The sequence below is a fragment of the Sapajus apella genome, unplaced genomic scaffold (assembly GCF_009761245.1).
Source record: "Sapajus apella isolate SASKATOON/1434 unplaced genomic scaffold, GSC_monkey_1.0 scaffold79, whole genome shotgun sequence".
NCBI lineage: Eukaryota > Metazoa > Chordata > Mammalia > Primates > Cebidae > Sapajus > Sapajus apella.
In genome coordinates, this window is record NW_022437019.1 from 9,750,687 (window position 1) to 9,777,840 (window position 27,154).

At 42.5% G+C, this 27,154-nt stretch overlaps 1 protein-coding gene across 4 annotated transcripts in view; it reads left to right on the forward strand.

Annotated features, from left to right (window-relative positions):
- The window catches only part of ATP10B (ATPase phospholipid transporting 10B (putative)), a 297,777-nt gene that overhangs the window by 221,373 nt on the left and 49,250 nt on the right, over nt 1–27,154 (forward strand). For all 4 annotated transcript variants that reach the window (XM_032252731.1, XM_032252732.1, XM_032252729.1 and 1 more), the window contains 7 exons: nt 5,091–5,282; nt 6,678–7,281; nt 9,627–9,736; nt 11,676–11,802; nt 15,084–15,268; nt 22,690–23,011; nt 25,784–25,860. In XM_032252731.1, the coding sequence (XP_032108622.1) occupies nt 5,091–5,282; nt 6,678–7,281; nt 9,627–9,736; nt 11,676–11,802; nt 15,084–15,268; nt 22,690–23,011; nt 25,784–25,860 (1,617 nt within the window). The remainder of the gene's footprint in view (nt 1–5,090; nt 5,283–6,677; nt 7,282–9,626; nt 9,737–11,675; nt 11,803–15,083; nt 15,269–22,689; nt 23,012–25,783; nt 25,861–27,154) is intronic.

A 27,154-nucleotide genomic window follows, 5' to 3' on the forward strand; every position in this document is an offset into this window, starting at 1 on the left:
GATAGTTGAGCCGTCATCTGTTTATACATGTATTTAGTTTCTCTACAGTATTCTTAGAGCATAATTGCTAAATTGGCCAGTATGTGCCTTTTTATTTTGGTTGATTCTTCCCAAGACATTGTACCAGTTGAGACACTCACCAACAACAAACAGAAGGGTCTGCTTCCTCCTTCCTCTACCACTGTCTACATTTCTTTAGAAGAGCCTATCATGTATTGGGTCAGTCAACAAATATTGAGTAAGCATCTGCTCCATGGCATATACTGTCCTAGACACTGGGGACATAAAGTCCAATAGTACATTGCTCCTGCTTTCAGGAGCTTACAGCCCAAAGAAGGGACAAAAGGGGCGACAGTGACTACAGGACAATGCTTTCTGGGCTGGGATATGTGGGTGCAGAGGTGCTATACGAGCTTAGAAGAGGTGAAGCTCTGTCATTCTGGCGCATCAAGGAAGCTTCCTAGAAAGGCTGGCATCTGGGCTGAATTTTGAAACAAGAATAAAGGTTAACCAGAGGAATAAAGATACCATCTAGTAGGGAGGGGTGGTGAGGAGTGCAGGCTGTAGGAGGAGGCAATCTGTATAAGCAGGATGGAGAATTGTGGTTCTTGGGAGTAACTGGAATGAAAGGTGCAATCCAGGGAGAGAAGGAGGAAATGGAGACGTAAGAGGAACTATGCCATGAAGGATTTTCTTTCAAGCCCAGGCACCAGGTTTTCTGTTTATTTCCTATTGTGAATTCCCATAGCAACAAACTACTGTACCCGACCTGTGATAGTCACCCATCTGAACTTGAGTGAGTTATTATTATACTGAAAGAAAAATAGCAGAGTAGAGTTTGGCTTACTTTTCCCAGCCTTCATTGTGGGAACACATCCCAGTCAGAAAGAAATGGAAACAACAGGGTTGCCATGTAACATAGACCCTTGCCACTCAAACTGTGGTCCTCGGCCCAGCAGCATGAACACCACCTGGAAGTTTGTCAGAATTACCAATGTTCAGGCCCCACTCAGAGCTGCAGAATTAGAATCTGCATTTTAATGAGATACCCAGTTGACATGTGTACATGTGAAAGCTTGAGAAATTGTGGCATAGTGTTAAAGAGATAAGTCTTTGGCATCAGGCAGTACCAAATTTAAGTCCCAGCACATTATGTGCAATTTTGTAACCCAGGATAAGTTACTTAACGTCAATGAGCCTCATGTGCTTCATAATTAAAGTGGAATGATACTAACTATACCAATGCTTTTAGGATGATTAGATAATAGACGTGAGAGCACTTAGCCCAGTGCCTGACTTTGCTATGCATTCTCAATAAGTGTACTCTAATGATAATAATAGGACCCTTGGGGATATTGTTTGAGCTCAAAAATCACCTTCCTCAAAGATGGTTTGTATGCATTTTAGGTGTTCTACAATGGAAGGAATTCCAACTAGTTGAGTGTCTGCGTGCCACAAGGTTCTTATGTAAAAAACTGGTGGCCCCACAAATTTTTATATCTTCTTCTTCAGAGAAATAGTCTGGACAATGGCCAGCAGTGGGTGAGGAAACTCCTTTCTTTCTAAGTGCTCTAAGTGCCAAGTTTCCAAATGTTAATGGACCATATGGGAAACCAGTGGACTGGAGGAAAAGGACCCATGAAGAGCCTTGCTCTGTGGGAACAAGTTTGTGCTGACTGGATAAAGGTTAGCTGACATCTGTTCCAAGCACCTGCAGGATGAGCCAGGGCCTTTTGTAGAGAAGGCTTTTGTTTTAATTCATTGCTACAAGATTGGATGGAAATATATTGAAGAATAGTTTTAATGAAGAGACAGCAGGAGTTAATCAGTGGTGAGGTATCATGGCATCCTAGAAAGGAGTCAGTTAACACATGTTTTGCTTGCTTGCAGTCCACCAGGCACAAGAGACACATCAAATACAGTCTCTGCCCTCATAGCACTTATAGACCAGAGGGTAAATAAATATGGAATAAATAACTTGAAATATTTTAACTGTGTCAGCATTTGGAAATACATAATGCACAGCTTGGAGGAAAGCGGTGTGCTGTAAGAGGACGGGAGTCAGGTGGTGTGAAAACTGTCCTAGTTCTGACCCTAAATCAATGTATGATCTCAGGCAGTTTCCTCCTCTCTGACTCTCAATTTTGGCATCAGGAAAATAGGGGATTTAGCTTTGACAGCTCCAAGTTTGTTCCTCAACTTTAAGTACCTGTGGTGGTAAGATTTAACAGCATCATCTTATTCATGTGCCCTACCCCCCAAAAAGAAGCCAATTTTGTGAAAAAAAGAAACTTTCCATAATCCCTTTTATTACTCTTATGGACTATCTGCTGAGCCTTGGGATTAGCTATACAAATGCATCTATTTTGTTTGAGATGCCAGAGTTGACGCTGGGTGTCAAGTCTCAAAGCCCACTTCCTTCACATGCTGGATCTTGCCTGATATGGGTGTTAAGATTATGAATTCTAGAGTCAGACTAACTGAAATCAACTGAAGGAATTCATTGCACTTACTGTGTGACCTTGGGCAAGACAATCAACTTCCTTGGGCATCAGTCCCTTCATCTGAAATACAGAGGTAATTGGGAGGATAATGGTACTAAACAGATAGTGTTACTGCAGGGATGTAATGAGACCATGGATGTACCAGAACATAAACACCACGTAAATAGGAGCTCTCGTTACTATGTTAAGAAATGGGTTTGGAGTTCCTTGAGTGGTGTTGGTGACTTGATGGCAAACACTGGATGGTCCCTGCAATCTGGTTTTAGAAGTTTGCAGAGAAACATTAATAAGAGAACATAGCTACTTAACTGTGACCACAGAAATGCAAACCTTAGACTAGCAGTTCAAGGGTGTGAGCTCCGATTCTGGCTTTACATTAACTTACTAGGTGACTTTGGTCAAATCAGCTGTCCCTATGGGTTTTCATTAAGTCAGGATTCATCTTTTCTCAACTTGGGACTATGAGAATCTGATGAGGTTATATAAATGACATGCTTGGAAAGGCAGGAAGAGCTTCACAAATGTGAGCTCCTACTAGGAAGACTGGAGTCAGAGGCAGAGAGCATGGATAATATGTATGTGCCCTTCTCAGGTTTTCTGGAAATAATGATGCCACATAGTATGGATGGTTCACAATTGTTTTCAGGGCAATGGAAGGAAATGAAGATCTGATTCAGTTTTATTAGCACTCTTCCTTCTGATAAGCAGACTTTTTTTCTGGATGTTGTCATCTTGAGATGGTATGAACAAGTTGGAGTGTGAGTGCTGACTCTTGGAGAGCACTCAGAAAGAAGGCTGGCAGTCTTGAAGAGTATGTGCACCATTCTTCTGGGGTATGTCTGAGTTTTCTCCTCTCTGGATCTCACCTGTGCCAGCAGCCCTAGGGAGGACAGAATCAGACCTCTGAGAATCATTGCATTTGGTAGTCAGAAAACAGTCGGAGGCCTCTTTTCCCATTGGAATTTTTTAAACTCTCAACTTGGGTAAAGCTCATTGACCCTCAGTCTTCACCCTGCACAAATTAATCAAGATTCTCTCAGTCTATCTTTCTTAGCCATTGACTCTCTTCTACACTATGATTTAGCTGTGAACCCTGAACACTGATAGGAATGTTCTTATGTGAAAGCCTTGTGCAAAATGGCTTTTGTCATATCTAACCATTGAAAGCTGGTATTTATTGAGCTTCTGCTTCAAAAAAGCTATAGTTAGAGCTCTAGGAAATACAGTCTCATGGAAAACTCAACTCTCTATCTTTGAGGCTCTTACCTTATCTCTATAGAGATTAAACAAGAATTTAAAATACAGGCCAAAGCAAGATGCCAGCAGAGAGGTAGACAGAGCTAGACATCATTGCTGCCATTGCCACCACCACCTCTGCTCTGGTTGCTAAGAGCTCACTTCTTGGGAGAAGCTTTTCTGGCATCAGATCCCTGGGGTAAAATAAATGAGCCAGAGCAAGGGAAAATAAGTAAACCAACAAATAAAATGTATGTCAATATGTAGTGAATTCCAAATAGATGGTTCAAGTGGTAACTTCTACAAATATGCGAAAAATTGGAAATTCATGAGTCAGATCCAGCCCTTCTTCTCTTTTCTTCTAAAAAAAGAATAGGAAGAAAAGAAAAAAAAATAGGCCATGCATCATCTTTGCTTTATCTTGAAAAATGAAGAGATTTGGCAAACTAGACCAGTATTGGAGCATTTCACTCAGCAGAGCAGTAGCTACCGTTTAGACAGGGGTCGGACTTGCCAGGTCTCATAGCTCCTACCACCCCATGATGCCCTCATCTCTATCTTGGTCCATTTTCCTCATTTACTTTACATGCCTGACTCGTGTGGACACTCTGAATTAAGAACCTGCTATTGTGGTTCAGTAGAAAGAGGATTCATTGTGAGCTGTATAGGATCTCATGGACAAGTGGAACTTCCCATGGTTATTAAAGTCTAGATGGGATTTTGGTAGATAGAAAAGGGTTTTTCAAGCAAAGTGTGATCAGAGGCATACAGGAGGAGTATACATCCAAGAAGCAACAAACAGACCACTAGACTGAGCTGAGGGTCCATGTGGAGAATTGTGGGAATAAACACTGACAATGCAAACTGAGAAAGAACCTAGATGCCAAATAATTGATCACGCTAACAATGGATATCTCCTGAAGGTTTTTTGAAGTCAGGAATACCAGGAGGAAAACGGAGTTTTAGGAAGACTGTGTGCATGATACATAGGAAGGATTAGGGGGAAAAATGGTGAGAGGCAACAACATTAGTTTAGAGGCTGGTACAGAAATCCAGGATTGAGGGTTAGAGGGTCTCAGCATGGCTGGAAGCAACGGAAATGAGGAATACTTGGTGGGGAGACACTGAGAGGGAATAACTGCCAGCACCTGGTAATAGATGGTCATGTGGCACTGAGAGGCAGGACGGAATCAAATAAAAATTGGCAATGACCAGACCTGTGGGAGAGAGAAGCATGCTGGATGCAAGACCACAGTGAAGCTGCATTATCCTTTCCCCAGGCACGTGAAGAATCTTCTGGAGCGGGCTTTCTTCCAAGAAAAGACTGTCATTCTGGCCTTTCTCTTCCAGGAAAAAGATGTGACTCCAGATAAAAACCTACTGACCAAGGTTCGAGATGCTGCCCTGTGGCTGGAGACCTTGACGGACAGCAGACCTGCCAAGCCTTCCCTCTCCACCACCTCCTCCGTTGCCGATTTCTTCCTTGCCTTAACCATCTGCAACTCTGTCATGGTGTCCACAACCACCGAGCCCAGGCAGAGGGTAAGGACCAGCGATGACTGGGGGAAGAGGGGAGAGGAGATAGAGAAGTAGAAGGCAGGGTAGGGGCGAGGGGAGTTCTGATCAGGGAGACATGAAATTTGGGTCCTAGCGACAATGTCACCATTTCATTACAGTGAGAGCTAGAACAGGTCTCTTACCCTCCCTGGGTCTGTTTCCTCATTTTTAAATAAAATGGAAAAAGATATATATGAGCTTTTGTGTAGCTTTCAAATTTTGTCTATGTGTCTGCAGGATAGACATTATAAGTGATTACTGAGCACTTGGCTATATGCCATGCTCCATGCCCAACACTTTACCTGTATTATCATTTAATCCTCTCAACCCAACAACTCTGTGTAGCAGGATCTTGGATATAACAGGTGAAGAAATGGTGGCTCAGAAAACTCAAGTAAGGTAATGAAGGACATATGGCTCATACATGGCAGAACCATCTGCACGATTCCACAATAGTTTCTAGTCATTTTGTGCTGTACTGCTCTCTGTTTTTATAAATGGATTAAAAACAATTAATAGTGTGTGTGATGTTCCTCCCATGGAAATAATGCAGTGGGATGGTAATGTATGTAAAGTTATACTCTGAAATCTACCGAAGGTGGATTTGCCTTCAATCTTCCATAGAGTTAGCCAAGCTCCCTTGTGAGTCACTGATGAGAATAATTAGGTGGTACAGCTTGCAACTATGAAACCAAGACAAGATGTTTGTTTAGGCACTAAACCACAACCTCCCTTCATTATGCCCAGAATCTAAACCACCCTGAAAATCACTTTACCACTGAAAAGTTAGCAAGTTATCAGAAGTCTTCAGGAAGTTTTAGGAGGCAGAAAGCTGTATCTTAAAAATTAATTCTATTTTTAAGAGGGGAAGAAGTGTCATGTGGCGAAGGACAGTATACAACTCCCAAATTTCAAGTTAATGTGGGAGCTTCAGCTGGTAGGTGGCTCAAGAGCCCCAGCCTCTGGAGTCAGGCAGACCCAGGTTTGAGTTCCATCTCTACTGCCTATACACTGGGTGATCATGGCCGATTTATGTAGACTCTTTGTACCTCAACGTTCTCAGCCATATGTTGGGATGATGATAGCATTATTGGGAGGATAAACGAGATACTGCACTGAAAGATAAAGCAGAAGCCTTTACGGTGAGAGTTCAGGAAATGTGAACCTTACTATGAGTGTCTGATTCTCATCTCCTTTTCCTTCATTTGTCCACACCAAGAGTCGGATGATCAAAAGATAGTGGAAAATGACCATGGTCAAGGCTGGAGGGAAACATCTGGCCTCACTTATTGCAAAAGTACTTTCATATTCTGCAAAAGACAGCTTGGTATTATTTCCAACACTGAGAGTAACGTTCCACTTTCCTCCTTTGGCCACAAGGTTACCATCAAACCCTCAAGCAAGGCTCTGGGGACGTCCCTGGAGAAAATTCAGCAGCTCTTCCAGAAGTTAAAGCTATCGAGCCTCAGCCAGTCATTCTCATCCACTGCGCCCTCTGACACAGATCTGGGGGAAAGTTTGGGGGCCAATCTGGCCACCACGGACTTGGATGAGAGAGATGATGCCTCTGTGTGCAGTGGAGGTGACTCCACGGATGATGGTTTCTACAGGAGCAGCACGTGGGACCAGTGCAACATCCTGGAGTCTGGGTCGGGCACTTCCTTGGAGGAGGTGCTGGAGGCTCCTGCCCCAGGCCTGGCCAGTCCTGAGTTCTGTTACGAGGCTGAGAGCCCTGATGAGGCCGCCCTGGTGCACGCTGCCCATGCCTACAGCTTCACGCTAGTGTCCCGGACACCTGAACAGGTGACTGTGCGCCTGCCCCAAGGCACCTGCCTCACCTTTAGCCTCCTCTGCACCCTGGGATTTGACTCTGTCAGGAAGAGAATGTCTGTCGTTGTGAGGCACCCACTGACTGGTGAGATCATCATCTATACCAAGGGTGCTGACTCGGTCATCATGGACCTGCTGGAAGACCCCGCCTGTGGTGAGTCCCGCCTTACCAGGGTTCCAGGCACAGAGAGCTCCATAGTTTAAGAAGCAGTGTGGAATGGCAATAAGAAGCTCAAGTTGTAGTGTCACCTGGTAGAGCAAGTTCCAACTGGAATACAGACTCACAAGATGCTTTCCTCAAATATCCTTAAAACATGCTGCATTTTACATCTCCTTGACTTAGGGAATCACAGAGTTCACTAGCATAAAGACTGTACAGTCTTGTAGCAAATCAGCATCTTTAACTTCATCCTAGTTTTCCAAGCTCATTTAAACATGGATTATCTACACACAGTCTTTTGCAATAGAGCATCCATTATCTTACCATGAAACACACTGTGGTCCTAACTCTTCATTTTGGAGAAAGGCAACTCAACCCAGAAAGAAAAGTGACTTACAAGAGGTAACATGATTAACTAGTATTAAATCCCAGACCCAGGTATCCTGAATTCCAGGTCAAAGCTCGTTCCCAGAATTCTGCACTGGGCTTGGTGCACTCTGGGAAGCCTCAGGTGTTCCTCTTTATTATCCTTTCCCCAGCCTCCCCCAGATGGATTTTCATAAACTTTCACTGAGCCAGAAAAATGTTCCAACGTCCCAACATATCAGTGTCCAATTTTGGAACAGCATGAATTAGTGTGCAGCCGCTTCCTGATTGCTAACAAGGAGAAGACAGTTATGAGGCTATGATTCTCCCAGGATAGTAGATTCCAGCCAAGCTTCAGAATTGTCCAGGCAGCCCTGTGCCTCCTACATTATCAGCTATGGATCAGGGCCAAGAGGTTTAGGGGATTGATTAGTTTTTAGAATGGGAAGGGAGCTAATTAGTTCTCTTTATTCCCAGACTCTGGCAGACAAATGAATCCAGTACTTCTGAGTCAAGGGAGCCTCGGCAGCAGCCATCCAAGCTGCCCTGGAGATGTCTCTTTATTTGCTCCTCACCTGATTGCAAAATGAATTAGAGATGCTTTCAATAAAAGACATATGCAATGTTACTATAAGAATTGAAAAGCAAAACTTTGAAAGGAGGGAGAAAATAACCCCAGGTTTAATAATATTCATGGTTTAAATGTTCAATTTGATGCTGAGGTTCCTGGCAGCCTAAACAAAAAGGTAAACTCCAAGGCTTGCAAGTAAAACACAAAAAGGTTTCATCTTAGGAGCTGTCTTTAAAAATAAAATATTGTAAATAGTGCTGAATCAGACAACACACAAATGAAGACTATGCTTAAGGCATCAGGAACACCTGAAAAATTAGAAAATGATCTTTGGAACAAGTTTTATATAAAAATAGCCTTGGAGTAGTATCATGGGAAAATTGGAGTTTTGTTGGACTTCATTATACTTAGCTTGTTGTTAAGAATTATATTTTTAATTTTGCGTTATATACAAGGATGGGTGAGGTGTACAAATTCTGTTCATTCTTAGGACCTCTAAAAGTCTCAATCCAGCTCTGGTAAAGAAGGATTCTGAATCCTAAGCTCAGTGTTACAAGCGATTGATAAGTGATGTTTGTGGCAGCCTAGAAAATGGAAGTGATGATGGCATCAATCCCGCTCCACACCAGCCAACCCTGGCTGAAAAATTCTTATTATAGAATTAGATAAAGGAACTGGAATTTCAAGAGAAAAAGACAAATTACCTCTGACAGAAACTTATGTAGAACTTCACAAAGGGGACTTTGAGCAACACAGATATTTTTCACACTAGATAAATTGGAAATGCAAAAAAAAAAAAAGTTTTCTCTAAAACTTTTTTTTGCATTGAAAGAAAGTCTAGCTCAGCAAAACAAATGTGGCGAAGAACTTAGCTCATGAGATCCAGGCTTGTAGATGTCTTGGGACCTAACTTGATATAAGACCTCAAGGAGGAGACAGAGAAGATGATAAATAGACTTAGAGAACAGTTTCCAGAGTCAGTTGGCCATCCAGGGAAAAACTAAAAACACTTAAGGTAACAATAAAGATTCAGACTTCTAGTCCCCTGATTCAGCTGGGCTTTTACTGGACATGAGAATCTCTATTATTATTAAGGTGGTTCTCATGCAAAAAGGTGTTTGGGAACAGTACCTTATACCACCTACCTTCCTTAAATAGCACTTTACTCAGCCAGGCTTTTGATGAGAAGATGTAGAAAGCAGGCAATTTAAGGACTCCTTGCATTATCTTCCAGGGCAGCCTGACAGTCAGGAGAGCTCCTTTGTGTTTCTAAGGGTGGGCTGTGTAGGGGATTCCTTCTCTAAAGCATTTATAGTCTACTAAAGAAGATTCCAGCGTGTTGGAGATGGGGATCCCTGAGCGTTTGTATGTGGACTCATGGGGGACAATGGTTATTTGACAGTGCCTGACATTGATGTAGAAAAGAAGCTGAGAAAAATCCGAGCCCGGACCCAAAAACATCTAGACTTGTATGCAAGAGATGGCTTGCGCACTCTGTGCATTGCCAAGAAGGTAAGAACAAATTCCTCCAAGCATGCTTTCAGTATCATTAAATAGCTGAATGGCCTTGACCCTGCTTCTTTTTCTTTATAAAAGACCCTTAGAGGTGGTTGTTTTAACATTTTTAAGATTAGCTCTTCTGACTCACCACAAAAACAGAAGACACCGACGATTTTGCTGAAGCCAAAATCTGAAGAGTTAAGTCCCATATCAGTGTGGCTTTGCCATGACCTGCTTTTCATTATATGTGTAATGGGTAACCCACAACTCATGAAACAATTTTTTCAGTTATAATTTTGCTTTCCAATGACATTTTTTAGATTTGTATTATTTTCCTTTAAATTGCGGGAGCTTTTATATAGTCACATAAAAATCTAGATTTCTGGTTTCTTTGAAAAATTTAGAGGATCTGGCCAACCCTGTCTTTATTCTGGAATGGCAGCAATCAGCTACAACCAGGAAGAAGTTGATCCTATGAGGAGGCATATGTTCAGCTGTGTTCTGTGGTTGACTGCAGTCCTTACCACTCCCCCACTGCATTGCACTCAGCCTAGCCATACTTTTGTAGATTACCTAACTCACGCTTTGTAGATCTTTGACTTTGCAGCCTCTGCAAGAAAGGCAGGCCGTGAGGGCTATGAATTGGACACTGAATGAGGCACCTAAAAGCCAGCTAATAGGGATCCTATTATGGGCATACATTTCTAGATGGCTAGAAGTGGTTTCTCTTGTATAAACCTCAAGGGCTTTTCATCTCTTTTATTGTTCTTAGGGCAGCATTGAAGATCACAAGTGCCCACTTTAAAGCCAGCCACCTGGGTAGTAGTCCCAATCTCACTGCTTTTAGATGTGTGACCTTGAGTAATTTCTTCACATTTTTGAGTTTTATCTTTTTTACAGAGATATGGTGCTAATCAGCCTTGCCTCAGGTGGTTGTCATGGAGATTAAAGTAACCACATGTGCAGCACCTGGGACAGTGACAAATGCTTCCCACTACTTCGAATCGGAATTACACATTTATCACCTACTATTTTCTATTTAAGTTATTTGTGCATGTTTTGCCTCCCCTAATGGACTAGGTTTCCTCAAAACCAAAAGGCCTACTTGTGTCCCTTTGGTTTTCTCTGTTGCACCATGCAGAGAAACTCAAGGAATATTTGATGCTTGGACAAAATAATCTTTCATTGCTCTAAGATGCCATATGCATGTAATACCAACAGAAGGGTCTAAAAGTGCTATGGAACTCTGAGAGAGGAAGATGTGGCCACTAGCTGGATTATTCCAGCTTCTGGGCACTCCATGTGTCTGACATCATGCCTGGTGGAGTGCTCTACAGGCTCTGCAAGATCTGGCTGCTGCTTTCTTTCCAGCCTCATTTCTGAACTTCCTCCACTTTTCTCTCCCTCCTTCCACCACCTGAAATATTCAAGGAACAGAAGGAAGGCCAAGTTCCTTGCTGTTCCAGAGACTTAACTCTTGCTCTTGCCCTTGACTGATCCTTTGTCACTGGATCTCAGTTTGCGTGTCATTTTGTTGAGGAAACCTGAACTTCCAAAAGAAGGCAGCCCCCTATTCAGTTATTCTTCTGTCCCATCACATTTCCTCATATCACCCTTTTTTAAAAAGGTGATTATTTTTTAAAATTATTTACTTGGATAATACCTCTCACCCTCCACCAGCATATAAGCTCAGGCATGCAGGGACCTAGTCTGTCCAGATCATCTGCAGCGATCTGAGCACAGTAGGGGCTCAACAGATTTTTGGTGGTAATGAAACACAAGGATAACTATTCATTGATTTACATATTTTAAAAAATCATTGTGAATAAAGCCCCATCTAATTATGCAGGGAAGTTCAAACAGGCCAGTAGGAGGCCCAGCAGATGGGAAGAGAGGAAATTATCTTGTTGATCCACCCAAGGTTGTTAAGGAGCCTTTTCTCATCCCATAGGTTGTAAGCGAAGAAGACTTCCGGAGATGGGCCAGTTTCCGGCGTGAGGCTGAGGCATCCCTTGACAACCGAGATGAGCTTCTCATGGAGACGGCACAGCATCTGGAGAATCAACTCACCTTACTTGGTAGCTAAAAATAAGTCATCATTATAGGAAAAAAGGAATGTAGCAAGTTGAGAAGGGAGCTCTTGGCCCCGATTCTGACACTACTAATATGTCTCCATTAGCAACCTTCCCTGGGGTTCCCTTCCAGGTATTTGGCATAAATGGGTCGTGCCAATACCCAACCCAGATGCCACGCACGCTTCCTGAGGATGCCCTGGGAGCATTCCTACACTCCCTGCTAAAAGAAGCCTCTGAGTTTGGCTGCTTCTCCAACAGCACACTCTTCCCTTCATTCAAATGTTTGCTAAGCCCCTACTCTCTTCCCTTCATTCAAGTGTTTGCTAAGCATCTACTGTGTACCAAGTGATATGCTAGGCTTTGGAGCTGCAACAGGAGCCAAAAACTCTGCTCTCCCAGAGATTGGAGTCTAGTGAGGATATTGGATGATTGAGCAAGCAATTTCAACAAACTGTGATGAGAGTTAGGCTAGCAGATGGGCCAGGTGCGATGGAAGCACAAAGTAGGAGATGCCAGCCTAGCCCAGAGGTGAGGGAGTGTTGAGGAAGGCAGTGAACTGAAAGCAAGAAGAGAACCTGGTCAGGCAGTGTGGGAGGACCCAAATGAAAGCCTGGAGATCCAGGACTGGTGGGAAAGAGAGTGCTGGGGGAACATGATGGAAGGGAGGAAAGGTCAGCAGGACTCAGATTATGAAGGGCCATGTCAATCACCTGCTAAATGTTTGGAGAAGGCAGAGGGTGAAAGCAGGGACAGATCTGTGCTTTACAAAAACTGCTTTGATTGCTGCAGCATGAAAGTTAGATTGCTGCGCTGAGGGAGAGATGAGATGCACAGAGACTGGTTAAGAGACAGGCTGTGCTTCTGTTGGAGGAAAAGCATTGCCAAGAAGCAAGGGGGAGCTTTATTGATCAGGATTAAGGTCCTTACACCTCAGGAGCAAAATCTTGGTAAGCAATGCCCAAACAGCGTGCACTGACCACATGGCAAAAAGCCTTCTTTCTTCTTGGTGGACAATGCTGACCTGGGGATGAGGACCAAGGACCTGTCATGACCTTGCTGTGTGCCCAGAGACACACTCTTCTGAGACTTGTCTTCTCCTCTGGATGAGTCACATGCCTCCGGCTGCCCAGCCAGACAGGAGTTCAAGGGGAAAGATCCAGGGTCACTATAAACTGGTGATGCTGGCAAGTAGGATGGCTGACAAGCTGAGGAGGAGGAGCAGGATTAGCGTACGCATTAGCTTCCCACATCCTTCAGCCTTTGGTTTCCTGTGTCAGCTGCAGAGGCCCCTGCTTGCTGCCTCATAAGACCTCCTTTAAAGCTAAACCCAAGAACTCACTTGAACAAGAACCAAAGGATGGCTGGGCAAGACAACTGTATTTAATACAGGATGCCACTAAAAAGTCATCCCATTCAGGCACCTGATCCCCTTCTCCCCTCCCCGAGGTTTCTTTTGTTTCAGGACAGCACTCTAGGCTCAGTCTGTGAGAGATGTGCCTCCGGTTCTTCTGTGTGAAGAGACCATACTTGTCAGAACCTGCCAGCTTCCCCTAGCTGGGAAAGGTTTTCACAACCTTCCTGTTTTCATTTTCTCTTTCACACAAATAAATGTGTTTTTCCTCCTCTCTCCTTCACTCCAGCTCACTGTAATATAAATCAGCTTCCTCTCACCTTCCAGACTAATGCTTGAAGGGGAAGATGAGGCTTGAGCCATCATTTTTTATGGGGTTGTTTACCTGTGCATGTGGACCTCAGGTACAAAAAACAGGCACATTTCCAGAAAGTGGGGTTCTTTATCTCCCCTCGAGATGGCTTGGAAAGGAGAGGACTGGGCTGAAAAGAGAATTCAGCTTTCCACGAAGAAACTGGCATATCACTAAAAAGCTGTAATGCCTTCACACAGTCTCAAAATATGAAATGATCTTTTTAATATGCATCCAATGTAACCGCTTTGCCAACCTATTGTCACTGGATTATTAAAAGAAACAAAATGCTGTGCTCCTGCCCAGAGTGAAATGGGTAGCCATTAGTCTGTGATCTGAAATGAATCTCAATTGAAAAGCAGATTTATTTTTGCTTAATCACTTAGCAACTATTCAATATTTGGGTATATATTCATCAGGGTTGGTGCAAAGCTTGAGAGCCTTCAAAAATTATGGAATCTGCCTGTTTAATTCCCTCCAAGAATATTATCAAAAATGTCAGTCCCTATTAATTCTGCATTGATCAGTTGCAGGGCAAAGATTTCAGTTTTTCCATTGCTATTCCTATTGCTGCTAGGCCAGTCCAGGCCACTGTTACCTCTCCTCTGCACTCCTGCCTGGCCTCCTAAGTAGCTTTCAGTGCTGAATCTCATCCTGCTTTTCCAATCTCTAACCTGTTCTCTAGAATGATATTTTTTTTTTTTTTTTTGAGACGGAGTTTCGCTCTTGTTACCCAGGCTGGAGTGCAATGGCGCGATCTCGGTTCACCGCAATCTCCGCCTCCTGGTTCAGGCAATTCTCCTGCCTCAGCCTCCTGAGTAGCTGGGATTACAGGCACGCACCACCATGCCCAGCTAATTTTTTGTGTTTTTAGTAGAGACAGAGTTTCACCATGTTGACCAGGATGGTCTCGATCTCTTGACCTCTTGATCCACCCGCCTCAGCCTCCCAAAGTGCTGAGATTACAGGCATGAGCCACCGCGCCCGGCCTAGAATGACATTCTTAAAAGTCAAAACTGATTATGTCACTCCCCAGCATTACACCTTTGAATAGCTTTCTTTGCTACGAAATAAATTACAAACGCCTTAAGGCCCTGACAAGGATCTGCACAATCCAGCACCCCTGAGCTCCTTCTCTGTCCTCATCTCTCACTGTGCTCTGCCTCCATTTCTGTATCTTCCTCAGCTCCAACCTGTGAGACTTCACACATGCTGATCCTTCTACCTGGAATTTTCCTCCTCTGCCACCTCTTTGCATTATCTCCCAGGTCTGAGTTTAAGTAGCACTTCCTCAGCAAAGCCCACCCTGATTTGCCAGGTGAAGTTCAGATCTCCTGGTATATACTCACATGGTACCCTGACTTTCTCTCATTATATAGCTCAGTTATAAATTCTTATTCAATGACCTTTGAACTCAGAGGAAGAGACCAGCTCTATCTAGTTCACTGTCATATCCTAGATGCACAGCCTAGCACAGTGATGCTATCTTATAAGAATTGCCTGGCTTCACAGGGCTTTGGGGAAATTAAGCAACTACTCTTTTACCATAAATGTGAACTCTGTTGTCTTTGTTCACTCCAGGAGCCACTGGGATCGAAGATCGGCTGCAGGAAGGAGTTCCAGATACAATTGCTGCTCTGCGGGAGGCTGGGATCCAGCTCTGGGTCTTGACTGGAGATAAGCAGGAGACAGCAGTCAACATCGCCCATTCCTGCAGACTGTTAGATCAGACCGACATGGTGTACTCCATCAATACAGAGAATCAGGTAAGACGATTCTCTGTATCTACAGATATTAAAGTGCAGAGCAGCCCTCAGCCAAGAGGACACAGGCTTGTAGGTGGGATTTGGGTACACCAGGGAAGCACCCAACCCCCAACAGATCACTGAATCTTGGAGTCTGGAGGACCCTGGAAGTCACCCAGCTCAATATCCTTTATTTCATCCCCACACGTGGCTGGCTGGTCTCTTTTACATTACTTCTGGCACTGATTATTAGAGCGTTTAACCTCTCCCAGATTCCACTGTGGTCCAGTCTCCCCATTTCCCCACAGATAAGGAAACTGAAGACTACTGTGACTGAGTCACTTGCTCAGGTTTACCCTGCTTGTTTCTGATAAGTAGAACTAAGTCTAGAACTCTGTTCTCCTGCTGAGCTAGTGTGATTTACATTCTGCCACACTGTTTGCTTATGGAAGCTCAACTGTCAGTTTCTTTCTGTTTAAGACTAACTTATCCACTGAAAAAGTCCCAATTAAATTGAAATTATTCTGAGCTTAAAATTTCAGCATCAATTTATATGTCAAGCTGGTCTGCCACGGAGTAAAAACCTAAAAGGAATAATGCATGAAGCCAGTATGTTTTTATGGCATAAGAAAAAGAAAGAATGAAGCAAAGTTCTAAAAATTGCACGTTTCAACCAGAATAGATTATACGGGTGTCAGGGAGTGAGGCTTGGAGAGAAGAATGGGAAAGCTAAAGAGGCATATTCAAAGCTATAACACAATTTTGATTTTAGGGGGAAGTTATCTGTTTTCACAATGCAAATAGCAGAAGGCAAAGTTCCATCACATCTTCTTGGCTGATGAAGGTGGGAGGCGGGCATTGAGATGTGTGCTCCTATCAGAAGGAAGCAGGGATTAGATTCCATGGTGGATATTAACCAGAAGAGCACTGCACTGCAGAGGTGTGGGCATAGGCCCCTAAGGCACCTATGCCTAGGATACCATGGAGAAAAGGGAAGAAGACAGAAAAAGGAAAGGAGGGAGAGAGGACACTCAGCTCTTTAAGTTTTGCCTGAGGCTGACGTAGACCCACAGTAGAATGTTGGGGAGGTTTATATTTCATTTTTATTCCATGAAGCAACAATATACACCTCTTTAAAAATAAAATAAAATAAAACTAGTATAGATTGTGAAAACTGCCAGAGGACCTTTAGATTAATTGGAAAAATCATTTACTTTCCTGTCAGGTGCACAGATTATTAGATTAAACCTTAATGAATTTTCAAAATGAAAATAAGCTCAGGGAAAACTTGGCTTTAATATTATGCTTAGGAAGAAAAGTAATTTTCAGCTTGTTCAAGTGCTTGATCCCCGTGCCTGCCTGTCCTGCTTGTAATGGAAATTCAGTTTGCAATGATTCTTTCACTCCAGGTAATGCTAGAAGGAGAACATCTGCAAACCAATGAGGCAGCCAGCCAGAGGGAGATTGAGTGGACTACGATGTGTTCTGCTAAATGCCATGCATTCCTGTAGGAAGCTGAAGATGTGCTCCTTGGTTAAATAGCCAAAGCTCCTAAGGAACAGTCAGCCATACTTCACCTTTAATCCAGTCCATGACAATTCTTTCTGTCCAGTATCCTCCAGGATAGTGCCTGAATCCTCAGCCATGCCTACACGCTTCAGCTCACTAAACCTGTAAGATCAGTCTTTTTATCCCTTTACCTGGGATGAAAAAGAAAATATGTTAAGCCAGAAACTGGGGAAATACATTCTAAATCTTAGATTTATTTAAACCCAGTTTAGTGTAGTTACATATTCAGTAAATATTTCCTCCAAGGTTTTTAATTTGCCTAATTCACTATGAATCGATTTAGGATTACTATCTCTTTGCTAGGTATGTTAAAGCACTAAGCAAGTTATGGGATCTACCTAGACCTCAGAATTCCCTTCCCAAAGATGAGAGAATTACTAACTAATCACTGGAAGTGTTCATCAGTCAAGGAATTTTAAAAGGAACTAACGTATTAGACAGGAACTAATAATAACAACCACTATTACTGCTATTGCAACACATTGTTAATAATAATTAACAACATATATTGAAGTTTTAATATAGTTCAAACACCATACTACTTGAACTTCTATTCTCCTCATCTGTAAAACAGATTAAAAATATTAATTTCACAGATTATTGGTAGGATAAGATCGTAGAAGAAAACTACTTAGTATAGTACCTATGTTAATTATCTATTGCTACATAACAAATTACCCCAAACCTTAGGAGCTAAAACAACAGACCTTTATTATCTTATGGTTTCTGTGGATTAGGAGTTTGGGAGCATCTTAGCTGGGCATGCCTAGTTCAAGATCTCTCTTGAGGTTGCACACAGGCTATTGGTCAGGGCTGTGGGCTCATCTGAAGGCTCAACAGTGTGGGTGGTTTGGGCATGGGAAGGAGTTCTGCTTCCAAGTTCACCCATGTGACTGTTAGCAGGCATCAGTTTCTCACTCTGTGGGCCTCTCCACAGGACTGCTACACAACACGGCAGCTGGTTTTCCCCAGGGCTAACCATACAAGAGAAAGTAGGAAAGAGCACCAGATTGGAAGTTACTGTCTTTTTATAACCTAATATGGGAGGTGACATCCCATCACTTTTTCCTTCATTAAAACAAAGTTTCTAGATCTAGCCCACATTCAATGAAAGGAGATTATACAAGGGTATGAATATCAGGAAGTGGAAATCACTGGGAACTATCTTAGAGGCTTCCTACCACAGTATAGGAGGTATACTAAATGTCCTGTGAATGGTAATTATTGTATTACTTTAAAAGCTGGAAATAAGTAAATTCAGAGATTTAATTTCAAAGCTTATGTCTCCAATAACTTGCTTTAGTCATACATTGGAGGAATTTATATAACTGGTACCAGGCCCAGCTTCCAAAGGACCACTTTGATCTCTTTCCAAATAAGTGCCTCTGGTATAAGCACACACTTCAAGAACTGCTTCCTATGGCCCCTCTGGGCTCTACGCATATTTATTGCCTGCAACACACAATTTAGCATCTTAAAGGTAGACTCAGGAATAATAAACTATGTCTCTGTTCTTTTCAAAATAAGCTATGCCAGGGCAGGGTGCTGTGACTCACACCGTAATCCCAGCAATTTGGAAGCTGAGGCAGGTGGATCACTTGAGGTCAGGAGTTCAAGACCAGCCTGGCCAACATAGTGAAACCCTGTCTCTACTAAAAATATAAAAATTAGCCAGGTGTGGTGGCGCATGCCTGTAATCCCAGCTACTCAGGAGGCTGAGGCACGACAATCACTTGAACCCAGTAGGCAGAGGTTGCAGTGAGCTGAGATTGCACCACTGCACTTCAGCCTGGGTGACAGAGACTCTGTCTCAAAACAAAAAATTATGGCAGACATTTTCCCAGACAGAAATCTCTAGATCAATGTTCCCTAGGCCTGTCCCTTCAGAACTGCTTTCACAATTTTTGACAAAATCTGTATATTGTACTGGTTTTTTTACTTAATAATTTAAGTTGACTCACTTTGAATATTATTTTTAGAAGAAACTTTTAGCATGTTAATAAATGAAAAATCATTGTCTCTTTTCATGGATGAAGGAACACTGTAAAATGAAGACCATGTGAAGAAAACAATGCTGTTAAAATTGATAGTGCCTTTTTCTACCACAACTATATTAAAAAGTGATGTTCAGAGAAGTTGAACAGATATCAAGAATAAATTTGAGCAAACTTCTGCCAAGATGGCCAAATAGCAACAGCTCCGGTCTGCAGTTCCCAGCAAGAGCACGCCAGAAGACAAGTGATCTCCGCATTTCCAACTGAGGTACTAGGTTCATCTCATTGGGACTGATTAAACAGTGGGAACAGCCCAAGGAGGGCAACCCAAAGCAGGCTGGGGCTCTGCCATACCTGGGAGGCACAAGGGGCCAGAGACTCTTGCTCCCAGCCATAGGAAGCCATTAGGGACTTTTCCCGACACTCCAACACTCCAGCTCAGATACTGCACTTTTCCCACGGTCTACACAACCCATGGACCAGGAGATTCCCTCTGGCGCCTACAGTGCCAGTGCCTGGGGTTTCCAGCACAAAACTGGATGCCCATTGTAGGCAAGTGGCACCTGGAATTCCAGCAAGACAGAACCACTTCTTCCCCTGAAAAAGAGTGCTGAAGACAGGGAACCAAGCGAGCTGGCTAGGCGGGTCCTACCCACACACCCCCCACCACCAAAGATGGGCAAGCTAAGCCGCACTGCCTTGAAATTCTCACAGTGAGCACAGCAGTCTCAGCTTGACCTGGGATGTTCAAGCTTGGTGGGGGAAGGGGTGCCCGCTTCAACATTGCCTGTGTAAACAAAGCCACTACCTCTGGGAAGCTCACACAACAGCTGGGCAGAGCCCAGCACTGCAACTCAGCAAGGCCTCTGCAGCAGACTGTCAAGTAGATTCCCTTCTCACTGTGCAGGGTATCTCAGAAAAAAAAAAAAAAAAAAAAAAAAAAAAAAGCAGCCTGTCAGGAACTTACAAAGCCCCTACCTTCCTGGGACAGAGCACCTGGGAAAAGGGACGGTTGTGGGTTTTGCTTCAGCAAACTTAAATGTCCCTGCCTAGCAGCCCTGAAGGGAAAAACAGAGCCCCCAGAACAGTGCTTGAGCTCCATTAATGGACAGGCTGCCTCCTGAAGTGGCTCCCTGACCCCTCATGTATCCTATCTGGGAGACACATCATACAGCAGAGCTCTGGCTGACATCTGGCAGGCACCCTTTTGGGATGAAGCTACCAGAGGAAGCAACAGGCAGCAATCTTTGCTGTTCTGCAGCCGCCTTGGGTGATTCCCAGGCAAGTAGAGTCTGGAGTGGACCTCCAGCAAACTCCAGCAGACTTGCAGCAGAGGGGCCTGACTGTTAAAAGGAAAACAAATAAACAGAAACAAATAGGTTCAACATCAACAGAAAGGACGCCCACTCAGAAAAGCCATCAAAAAGTCACCAACTTCAAAAACCAAAGATAGATAAATCCATGAAGATGGGAAGGAGCCAGTGCAAATAGGCTGAAATCGCCAAAAGTCAGAACACCTCTTCTTCTCCAAGGGACCACAACCCCTCCCCAGCAAGGGAACAAAACTGGATGGAGAACGAGTGTGACAAATTAACAGAAGCAGGCTTCAGAAGGTGGGTAATAACAAACTTCTCCAAGCTAAAGGAGCATGTTCCAATCCAATGAAAGGAAACTAAAAAACTTGAAAAAAGGTTAGATGAAATGTTAACAAGAATAACCAGCATGGAAAAGCACATAAACAGCATGATGAAGCTGAAAAATACAGCACGAGAACTCCATGAAACATACAAAAGTTTCAATAGCCAAATAGATCAAGCAGAAGAAAGGATATCAGAGATTGAAGATCAACTCAATGAAATACAGTGGGAAGGAAAGATTAGAGAAAAAAAGAGTGAAAAGAAATTAACAAAGCCTCCAAGAAATATGGGATTACATGAAAAGACCAAATCTATGTTTGATCAGTGTACCTGAAAGTGATGGGGAGAATGAAACCAAATTGGAAAACACTCTTCAGGATATTATCCAGGAGAACTTCCCCAAACTAGCAAGGTGGGCCAACATTCAAATACAGGAAATACAGAGAACACCACAAAGATATTTCTTGAGAAGAGCAACCCCAAGGCACATAATCGTCAGATTCACCAAGTTTGAAATGAAGGAAAAAATGCTAAGGGCAGCCAGAAAAAAAGGTTGGGTTACCACAAAGGAAAGCCCATCAGACTCACAGTGGATATCTTAGCAGAAACCTTAGAAGCCAGAAGAGAGTGGGGGCCAATATTCAACATCCTAAAAGAAAAGAACTTTCAACCTAGAATATCATATCCAGGCAAACTAAGCTTCATAAGTGAGGAAGAAATAAAACCCATTACGGACAAGCAACTGCTGAAAGATTTCATCACCACCTGGCCTGCCCTACAGGGGAACCTGAAGGAAGCACTAAACATGGAAAGGAACAACCAGTACCAACCACTGCAAAAACATACCAAACTATAAAGATCATCGACACTATGAAGAAACTGCATCAACTAACGGGCAAAACAACCAGCTAGCATCAAAATGGCAGGATCAAATTCATATATAAAATATTAACCTTAAATGTAAATGAGCTAAATGCCCCAAAAAAAGACACAGACTGGCAAATTGGATAAAAAGTCAAGACCCATCAGTGTGCTGTATTCAGGAAACCCATCTCACATGCAAAGACATGCATAGGCTCAAAATAAAGGGATGGAGAAAGATTTGCCAAGCGAATGGAGAGCACAAAAAAAAGCAGGGGTTGTATTCCTAGTCTCTGATAAAACAGGCTTTAAACCAACAAAGATCAAAAGAGATAAAGAAAGACATTACATAATGGTAAAGGGATTAATGCAACAAGAAGAGCTAACTATCCTAAATATATAGGCACCCAATACAGGATCATGCAGATACATGAAGCAAGTTCTTAATGACCTTCAAAGAGACTTAGACTCCCACACAATAATAGTGGAAGACTTTAACGCCCCCCTGTCAATACTAGACAGATCAATGAGACAAGATTAACAAGGATATCTAGGACTTGAACTCAGATCTGGACCAAGCAGACCTAATAGACATCTACAGAATTCTTCACCCCAAAACCACAAAATATATGTTCTTCTCAGTACCTCATCACACTTATTTCAAAATTGATCACATAATTGGAAGTAAAACACTCCTCAGCAAATGCAAAAGAACGGAAATTAAACAGTCTCTCAGACCACAGTGCAATCAAATTAGAACTCAGGATTAAGTCACTCACTCAAAACCACACAACTATATGGAAACTAAACAACCTGCTCCTAAATAACTAATGGATAAATAATGAAATGAAGGCAGCAATAAAGATACTCTTTGAAACCAATAAGAACAAAGACACAATGTACAAGAATCTCTGGGACACCTTTAAAGCAGTGTCTAGAGGGAAATTTATAGCACTAAATGCCCACATTCCTGGACACTTACACCGTCCCAAGACTAAAGCAGGAAGAAGCTGAAACCCTGAATAGACCAATAACAAGTATGGAGAAATAGCACCATACCAACATGACATGTTGTCATTATTTATCATCATATTAGTAGTATTTATTATACCATCCTTGTATCTGTCTCCATCTTGCTGAGCTATTTTTACTCCCATTCATAAGCAGTGTCTTCCATTTTGGCTATTAATTTGGCTCCAAATTAATATTGTTTTGGTATTATGTCAAATACTGCAGAGAAATGTAAAAATTGAAGAATAACCTGTAAGTAATCGCTATAGTAGTAGAGTTTTATGACTATCTTACTAAAGAATAAAATGAAATTGTTAACATGCATTTCCAAGTTTGCTTACAAATACTGTATTATTGTTACTCTTTATAGGAGACCTGTGAATCCATCCTCAATTGTGCACTGGAAGAGCTAAAGCAATTTCACGAATTACAGAAGCCAGGCCGCAAGCTCTTTGGGTTCCGCTTACCTTCCAAGACACCATCTATCACCTCAGAAGCTGTGGTTCCAGAAGCTGGATTGGTCATTGACGGGAAGACATTGAATGCCATTTTCCAGGGAAAGCTGGAGAAGAAGTTTCTGGAATTGACCCAGTATTGTCGGTCTGTACTGTGCTGCCGCTCCACACCACTCCAGAAGAGTATGATAGTCAAGCTGGTGCGAGACAAGTTGCGCGTCATGACCCTTTCCATAGGTACCCATCATGCTGAGATATGGGTGGCACCTTGGCAGGGAAGATCTGATAAGAGGCTGGATCAGAGGTGGGAGGTCAGGTCTCAAAGTCAGGATGCTTAAGCTGTGAGTCGTCCTCTTAGAGGGAGAGAGTTCAAAATGACAATCAAGATGCAGCAGCTGGGGGATGCAATGGGACCGTGCAACCAAGTTCTTGGGACTAGCAAGTTAGCTAAAGAACAATCAGGACTTAGATGAAGGTCAAAACCAACAGAGGCCTTGAATTCAGTACATCCAGGTAGCTCAAGAAATGTTGCCATCAATGATGTATACTCAGACTATCTTAATTCTGGGATGCAGATCATTTTCCCTTTAGTACTTTATACATAGCACAACATCACATATTTAAGGATTTGATATTATTCTGAGTGTTGATGGCTGGTGGAGACATTTTAAAGATTGGTAGTCTTATGTTTAATTTTGTGTGTTTATTTCTAAATATGAGGCCAGCACAAAGTGTATCACCAAAAGATGCTAGCACTGGTTGATGAAGAATTTTTCAGAGGGAGCTAAACTTTAATCATGTTAGGACAGAGAAATTAGAACTGCACTTACTTAACATCTTTCAGGAACAACCAAACCCAGTTTAAAGGAATCTTCATGATCTTCTGTTACCTTCAGCCACATCTCTTGTTGTGGCCACCTTTCCCTCTCCAACTTTTGCCTTTCCATGTTCTAACAAATGAAACCATTTACCATTCTCCATGGACCTTGTCCTCTCTCACTTCTGGGACTTTGCACGAGTTATTTCCTCTGTAAAATACTTCTTCTAATCCCACCTAACTTTGCTTTCCTCTGGGGGTTCCCACAGCACCCAGTAGTCATAGCTCACTGTCATACCTTCTGTGATGGCCTCAGTAGACCATGAGTCCCTTCAGTAGAAAAATCATGTCAGCCTAATTCAGTGTTAGATCCCATGCCCAGCACAAACCAAGCACATAGTAAATATTGCATTCACTTAGGGACATTCTTACGGTTGGTGCCAGCCTCTCCTCCTCCTACACAGGCATGGGAAAAGATTTTCTTTCCTGACATTTCAAATAGGAACCCTATTAAACATGATGGTTTTGTTCCTGGTCTTCAGGTAAGAACAGTAGAGAATAATAACAAGAGTGGAACGGAAAGAAAGCAGAGAGCAAACCTTTAGCAAAGACATCCTACTTTTATGCCCGGAATCGTCCTCTTCAGAAATTCAGACACACACAAGGCAGTAGCCAAAGAATGATTCTCTGAGGTCAGATATTGACTTCTATACCAAGCAACAGAAAAAAAGCCAGTGTGGCAAGAAATAGCATGGTTTCACACCTCTAATTCTCCTGGTTCACTAACAGAAGAGGTTAAAGCTTGGATTTCTTCTGCCATGGGGATGATTAAAATTATGCATTGCTATGCAATCAAGAAAAAAAATAATTATTTTAGAATAAAGGCTACTTATGGCAAAATTTTTAAGACCAATAAATGTATCATCAGTTAACTAGAAGAATCATTCTCTCCCTCCCATTCCACATTCTATGCCATAATATAAATTTAATTGTGGCTTATTCTGAGAAACTACTAGAAAACAGGTAGGGCCAGGAAAAGAATCAAGTTCAGCATAGTCTACAACAAGGGTTGGCAAACTATGGCCTGCAGGCTAAATCCAGCCCATGGCATGTTTTTGTATGGATACTAAGAATCATTTATTTTTCAGTGTAAAATTTATAAAAGACTAATAGCCTTTCAGCAAGAACAACTGTTCAATGTTGCTTCTTGGCTCACAAAGCCTGAAATAGTTACCACCTTACCCTTTACAGAAAAAGTTTGCTGAACTTTCATCTAAAAGATAAAGCACTGGGGAGAGTTCAGCTTCTGGGGAAGGCCTTCCCGTATAGAGCTATCTTTGGCTACTTAAATTTAATTAAATCAAATTCACCAGCAAAATTTTTATAGTCATATGTGGCTACTGGTTTCTGTATTGGACAGTGCAGATATAGAACATTTCTCTCATCACAGAAAGATCTTGAACAGTCTTGGTACAGAAGACGACTGTGTGTGTAATATGTGTGTGTGTGGGTGTGTGTTTCTATGCCTTACCTCCGGTTTTATGAAACAACTCAGTTTGTTGAATGGGAACTCAGTGTGATTATATTTCAAAAACACAGTCAATCTCATTTTTGTACACTGAGAAACAAAACAGAAGGTCATCCCTATCCTTGGAAACCATTGACAATCTGATGATTTCACTGTGCATACTGCCCAGTTGTCTTGATATGGTCAGTATTTCAAGTTTGACTGAGGGAAGTGCATTGGCCCTGGAATCTGAAGGATCGAGTTCCATTTCTCCTGGGTCCTTTCTCTAGCTGGATTACCCTTGCCAAGTCTCTAAGTTGCTCAAATTCTCCATTTGGTTATCAGTAAAGTTTATTATAACATTTATGAGGGCATTTTTTGGGGGGAGAAATGCCCAAGTCTCTTGATTACCATTCTATTCCCAATACCTAATGTTGTGCCTAGAAAAAAGACACTTAGTAAGTCACATATTTGTTGAATGGTAAAGAAAAAGGTAGGATTTCTTGTCTAAAGAAGAAAAGATGCCTCTCACGCTAAGTACTACAGCAATGACATTCTATAGAACTATTCAGAGTAATGTTAAAAGGATTCAATTATGCATAACTGGGGACACTTGAGAGCTACCTCATTGTCACTGAGTAGTTGGACCAGAAATAAAGACACCTCATGACCTCTCTTCTTTCAGGTGATGGAGCAAATGATGTAAGCATGATTCAGGCTGCTGATATTGGAATTGGAATATCTGGACAGGAAGGCATGCAGGTATTGTTCTCTGTAACTCTTCTTGTTTCTTCCTTCCTTTCTTTGGTCCTTAGTTGAGATACAAGGAATTCTCCAGAATGTTGGAGAAACTTCTCCCTGAGAACTTCTCCCCACATCCAAAGTTGCAATGCCCTCCCTAAGCAATGACAGACAGAAGGACATTTGAAATCATTTTGTAAATGACATGTTTGTCCTGACAGCCAGTTTGACCCACAAATTGCTTGGTATACTCGCATAGTGTCAAAATTTAGTCAAAATTCACCTTGGAAGAAGCATACTAACTTGACTGCTAAATTTTCCCATTAAAACAGAGAACATTTTGTGGGTTTTCAGCCATTAACAATTGTGTTTCCACCACCAGTGCAGACATTCAGCACTGCCTAAATTTTCTGATGAGGATAGAGAGCATTGACTGTGAAGCCCGAGAATGGTTCTGAAATGTTTACCCCTTGCGTATCTCCTATATGCCAGCAATCTGTTAGACCAGAGCTATCCAATCTTTTGGCTTCCCTGGGCCACATTGGAAGAAGAATCATATTGGGCTACACATAAAACACACTAATACTAACTATAGCTGATGAGCTTTAAAAAAATTGCAAAAAGTCTCAATTTGGGGCCTCATTCAAAGCCATCTGGGCCACATGTGGCCTGCAGGTTGGACAAGTTTGCGTTAGACACTTCGCATTTGGTATCTCATTGAATTTTAATCATCACACCCTGTATGTTAGGGATTGCTATTCCATTTTTAGATGGGGAAACTGAGGCCCAGGGAATTAGCCAAACCAAAATTTATACCAGGATTTATAAACAGGCATGTTCAGTGTTCACATTTTTAAAAGAGTACTATAAACTGTGTCTTGTTCTGAGTAATCCCAGGGGCAGAAGACATATTTCAGCTCCATGTGAAGGAAGAGCTGTCACCTATCAGCTCCATCTGTGAATGGAGCCAATGGCCTGCCTCAAGTGGGGGTGAAGGGTGTTCAGAGGATTGAAAATTGCTTGAATGGAAGCCCCTACTCTCTGGCTAACCATCACATGCCTAGCATGGTGCCTGTCACATACTGGGCCACAGTAAATGCCTATTGGATAAATGGATGAAGAGCCTGCCTAGACCCTTCTGATCTGCTGTCCTTGAATTCTAGCGAGATTTGGATTTCCCAGAAGAGAGGGTGGGGTGTCAGACTCTAAAAAGCTACCCAAGAGTGATCACAACAAGGGGTCTTTAGGACTCTGTTGGCCCCAGGCCTAGACCAAAGCAGCGCCCTTGAGGTAGTCCCTCTGGGGCAATGGCAGC